At 47.2% G+C, this 5271-nt stretch overlaps 1 protein-coding gene across 1 annotated transcript; it reads left to right on the top strand.

The window, feature by feature from the left end:
* The first annotated feature begins 2587 nt into the window (after positions 1–2587).
* On the top strand, positions 2588–3954 carry LOC146193483 (uncharacterized). The gene is made up of 2 exons (XM_084600563.1): positions 2588–3218; positions 3773–3954. Exons 1-2 carry the CDS (start codon positions 2588–2590, stop codon positions 3952–3954), a joined length of 813 nt encoding a protein of 270 aa, XP_084456689.1.
* The last annotated feature ends 1317 nt before the right edge of the window (positions 3955–5271 follow it).

The following is a 5271-nucleotide window of genomic DNA, read 5'->3' as shown; positions in this document are numbered from 1 at the left end:
ATGTCCGCTTGATTGATCTGAGCAATAAAGACACCTCTTATAGCTCAGCATTGGCGGTTTTCATCTGCCCTGATAGCTCAGACCAAAATATAATTATCAAAGTAACTAATAATAAACTTTCAGTGTGAAATTAGCATTCTTTTTATGTATAACAGTAACTTGAAATAGAACCTTGAGGAGGCACACCAGTGACAAAATGTCTACATTGCATTTTTCATATTTGACTTTATTTAGTTGGAGTTGGTTTATTAGGAAGGATGATCGGACTCTGAGCTAGTAGGTCCATATTAATTTCGAACTACAGCCTAACGTAAAAAGACGCACAACGGAGACAACACGGCACGTAGCTAGACTAACAAGTGATCTCTAATCAGTCACAAGGAATATAAAGACTAAAGGGAGAGAGAGCGAGGGCGGTACCACGAGACACAAATAGTCATGACTAAATAAAAGACAACGCCGCTGGATAAAAGCAAAAAAAAACATAACAAGAAAACAAGTGAACGTCGGTTTTTTAAACAGCCTACCGAATGGATACCAAGCTAAAACCAAAGCCTGATGAAACGTGGATAAACAGCGGCGGCGAAATAAAAAACAAAATGAAATCAAGGCGCTGAAAACTTAGGAAACTGTCCGAGAAAGTTTATCTCTTTCTAGATGAACCACAGTGGCGGTGCTGATGTAAAATTTTCCTTAGTCATTAATTGTATCTGCTTCCAGCACATCCCACATTCATTGATTAGTAGTTTTTAAATAGTTCCAAAGGAATATCTCTTATCCTTTATAATACCTCTAGCCTTTATAAGTTCATGAGTCTTCCTCTATCAGCAGAAAGTGTCACACTCAAACTGCTATTCAAATGAAAGCGGGGTGTGTATAACCTTTAAAGTGCCACTGTCCAGGAAGAACCTTTTAAGCGAGGAGCCCAGTGTTTTGATCAGGTACCGGATATAGTCTGTGCAAAATGCTACAGTGACACGTGCGCCGCAAAGCAACGAAAATACAAATTAAAACTCTCTCATGCTCTACTTCGGGAAGCCTGCTTCCCCGTTCCCTGCGCTGGCCAGTCGAGCCGCTGCTATGACGTATTTGTCAATAATGACGTCCATTGGTCCCTTTCGCTGTTTGAGGGTGAAGGATGGGTGTCCACCGCTCGCTGCGCGCTTTTCCCTCGCCACGGCCAGACTAAATCCAGCGGCGCACGCTCCCTCGCCCGATTTTATTGTTTTTCGTGCACGCGGAGTGCCACGCCCCACCTCCCGCCAAACGCGTAGGAAGGAGAATTTGTCCCGCGGAGGCTAGGCGACTTCGGGCAGGAGAGTGAAATCCTTTGCGAGGGAACGGAAAGAGAGAAGCACGACAGAATCGCGTGATCGCGACTGTAACTGCGTTATTAGTTGCATTTTTCAAAAACATTTTGCGGCCTTTCGTTCTGGGGGCGAAGTCTCACAGTAACCGGGGAAGAAAATATTTTCGACCGAAGGGTGGACAGTGGGCCTTTAAGAAAAAAAAATCATCCTTCACCGGGAATCGAGCTCTTACCCCTCCGATCACCAGTCGAGCGCGCTAATCGATTAAGCCACGAACGGCTTTTTATTTTCTTAAAAAAAAAAACTAAGCCACGAGTGGCTTGTTTTCTTCATTGCACGGGACAGAAACAAATAGCTAATGCCTCAATTCACCGGGCTGTGTAATAAAGGCCAGAACGCCGGGCCGCGCACGTGAGAAACGTTGTCTAGCTCCTGCAGTCTTTATCGCAAAACGGCGTGACAAAAGGGGTGCGCTCGTGGTGACGTCATGGCAACGCAGTTTTCATGGCGACCGCCACCGTGATACCATGGCGCATCCTAGCAAGAATGTGAGGTTATGGAAGAGGGCGGTGGCACAATGACGTCATGGATAACGATTGGTGGCGCAGTGATAAAGCTCGCCCCTTCCGGAGCTCTTGGCTTGTGTCGGAATGCCACGTTTAGTGTCTTATTTGGAGGACGCTGCGTGATATGAACGGTGCCTTATCAGCGTATATCACCTTCTTATTGCCCGTCAAGCCGTATTATTACTATAAGGCCGTCTACATCTCCACCGCAAGAACTACCGCTCATTGTCGATATTTTTTCGTCAGGTAATCCCGGGGCTGAAATCATCGATCCCAGACGTAGTGCATCATATAAACAAGAACACTATCCAGACCATTTCTGTTTAACTGTGATGACCATACCCCATGTGAAGCCCCGTACCAGGTGTCTTTGATGTATCACATAAATAGGTAAACGAATGTGCCCTGACACCAACACGCTCCAAGGTATGCCACAGGACAGGAGTGAAAGTGTACCGTCCCATCTGACACTTTCAGGAGAAATTATGAGCAGATGCTGCTCCTTTCCTTCTCTGTAAACCAATTTGTAGTGCATCTTTTCCGCATCATGACACTGCACTTCCTGCACCATCACTTATCAGCCACGAAAGTAGCGGTGAGCGTATCACTTGTTTTTCGTGCTGTAAAAACGGCTGTGCATTAATAAAGATTGTTCAGTTCCACCCTGACGTCAGACTGAGTTACAGCAGCTGGCGACGGTGACGGCTGGTAATGGCTGTCTGCAGGATCAGCGAGTACCGTCTCGGCCCGAAGGCGTCATGGGACGAGTACGTCGAGCGCCTGGAAATGTTCTGCGAAGCGAACCAGATAACAAAAGAGCAGAAGAGGGCACTTCTGCTCAGTTGTTGCGGCGAAGAAGCGTGCGGACTCATCGTAAATTTGGTGAAGCCAGCAAGACCGATAACAGCACTTTACAACGAAGTTAGGACAGCAGTTCGCAAACACCTGCTTCCAAGGCTTTCAGAGCTGTACTCAAGAATTTTTGCTCTACAGAAGAATCAGGCTGCCGAGGAATCGGTTGCGGACTACGTCACGGCGCTGCGGAAGCTAGCCGAAGATTGCAGGTTCAGCGACAGGCAACTTCCACTGGACCTCATGATGCGGGATCGTTTCGTATGTGGTTTTCAAAACGGAGGAGTTCAGCACCGACTACTCGCAAAAAGCGCCCTTACATTTACGGTTGCATACGACTTGGCCACGACCGCTGAAGCAACACCCAAGCAACAGCAAAACATACGGAAGCAAGGCCGAGGCAACACAGCGGACAACCAGGCTGTAATACAAGTAATCCGCCCGGAGCAAGACTTCACAAGAGAGAGCAGGGATTGCTACCGGTACAACGGTAAGCACGCTCCTTATTTATGCCATTTCAGAATAGCGACATGCTTAAAAAGCAAAAAAAGTTGGTCGCATAGCGAAGGCTTGTCGTTCAAAAGACGAAAATAGCGAGGCCCGGAAGACCACACATCAGGAAAAATTGGCAAATAAGAGGAAGGGCGTTTACGAAATGGGTGCATTATTTTCAGTCTGCGATGTGACTGAACAGGAAAAAAAGTTCGTTGTTCAAGTTGTAATTGAAGAGCATGAAGTCCCGATGGAGGTTGATTCCGGTGCTCCGTGCTCAATAATGAGTGAAGACACATTTAGACCAATCCAAGAATACGAATGCAAACTTCGGATGAAAGATTCCGGAACAACTATAACATGGTCCAAATAGGAGTTACCTATTCTGGATCGTGCAATAGTCTTTGTGGAATTCAACGGCCGGAAGGCAAAACTACCTTTACTGGCAGTAAAGAAGCAAGGCAACCGCCTTATTGGACGAAACTGGTTTACTCAGTTAGGCATTGGCTTGCGAGTAATCCAATGAATGATTGTGAAATACGTGCCTTCAAGATGTTTGTGAGGTGTTTCGCATGGACCTTCCTGGCTTCAACGGGCTCCTAGTTCATATCGAACTGAAAGATGACGCCCAGCCGATGTTTCTCAAAAGTCGACCAGTGCCACTGGCATTCAAGGACGCCGCGTTCGAAGAAATGTATCGCTTGGTGCCACAAGGCGTTTGGGAACGCGTCTAAAGTGGGCTACGCCACTGGTAGTGGTAAGAAAAATAGACGGCACTTTGAGTTTGTGCGGAGCCTATCGAAGCACAGTAAACAAGGCTCTAAAAGCAATGGGTAACCCCGGCCCACTAGAATGGAAATGCTGGCTGCTTTGGGTTCAAGCAAGTGGTTTACTAAAATAGATCTAGCCCAGGCTTAACAGCTTACGCTAGACGACCAGTCGGCTGAGGTGCTTGCAGTTATCACAATACAATGACTTTGAAGGTTAAACGTCTACCGTTCGGAATTTTAGTGGCTCCCTGGATGTTTCAATGCGTCATCGACACACTCTTAGCAGGCATTACCGGTGTGAAAGATTATCTTGATGACATCTTAATATCTGGAAGTAATACCGAGGAGCACGCCGAGCAATTGGAGACCATGCTAGTGTGTCTTCAGAAAGCACATTTGAGAGTAAATAAAAAGAAGTGTGAATTCAAACAAACAAGCATTGAATTTTCGTGTCACGATGACGCTGGCATACACCCCAGCCAAAACCAGACTGACGCCATCCAGCAAGCGCCGGTGCCCAAGGGCAAGGGAGAGCTGCAAGCCATCTTGGCTCGATTTTCACAGCAGTTTCCTCAAAAGAAAGACTGAAGCGGCCGAGCCTCTGTACATGCTCCTCGATCGTGGCCATGAATGGGAGTGGACAGGTGAGCACCAATGTGCCTTTGACAAGCTGAAACAGTTACTCAGCTCAAACTCTGTACTAACTCCTTATGACGGCAAGCGTCCTGTGATCTTATGCTGCGAAACGTCTCTTGTTGGGTTGGCGGTAGTACGAGCTAATCGTGCAGATGATGGAAAAGAGCAGCCTCTTGCTTATGCTTCACGAACTCTTGTCTGTAGTGAGCGAAGCTATGCCCAAATTGATAGAGAGGGATTGGCTGTGGTATTAGGCATGAAATGGTTCCACCAGTATCTAGCAGGACGAGAATTTACTGTGAAAACTAATCAGAAGCCACTGCTTGGCTTGTTTAACCCAGACAAGCGAGTGCCCGAAGTTCTGTCGCCCAGAATTCTTCGTTGGATTTTGTTGTCTGCCTATAACTGTCGCCTGGAGTACAGACGAGGCGAAGACAACGCCAACGCCGATGCACTCAGTCGTCTGCCAGCTCCGGGAGACGGAAGACGAGCCACAACCACCTGGAGATGTGCTCCTGTTAGAAGTTGTCGAGGACGCACCACGGCAGGTGACGCATATCGCAAAGCTGATCAAGACGGAAAAAGTCCTATCCACGGTAAAGGAATGGCTGCTCTGTAGCTGGTCTTTAACGCAAATGGACAGCA

The sequence above is a fragment of the Amblyomma maculatum genome, chromosome 4 (genome assembly GCF_055883805.1).
Source record: "Amblyomma maculatum isolate TAMU_Amacu chromosome 4, ASM5588380v1, whole genome shotgun sequence".
NCBI classification, from domain to species: Eukaryota; Metazoa; Arthropoda; class Arachnida; order Ixodida; family Ixodidae; genus Amblyomma; species Amblyomma maculatum.
This window is presented reverse-complemented; position numbering and strand designations above follow the sequence as displayed.

Bases quoted from the DNA above. Each gene is read 5' to 3' on its own strand.
- LOC146193483 (XM_084600563.1), top strand. From the start codon at position 2,588: ATGGCTGTCTGCAGGATCAGCGAGTACCGTCTCGGCCCGAAGGCGTCA. The intron at 3,219-3,772 runs GTAAGCACGCTC...CGTGCCTTCAAG, and splicing joins GGATTGCTACCGGTACAACG to ATGTTTGTGAGGTGTTTCGC.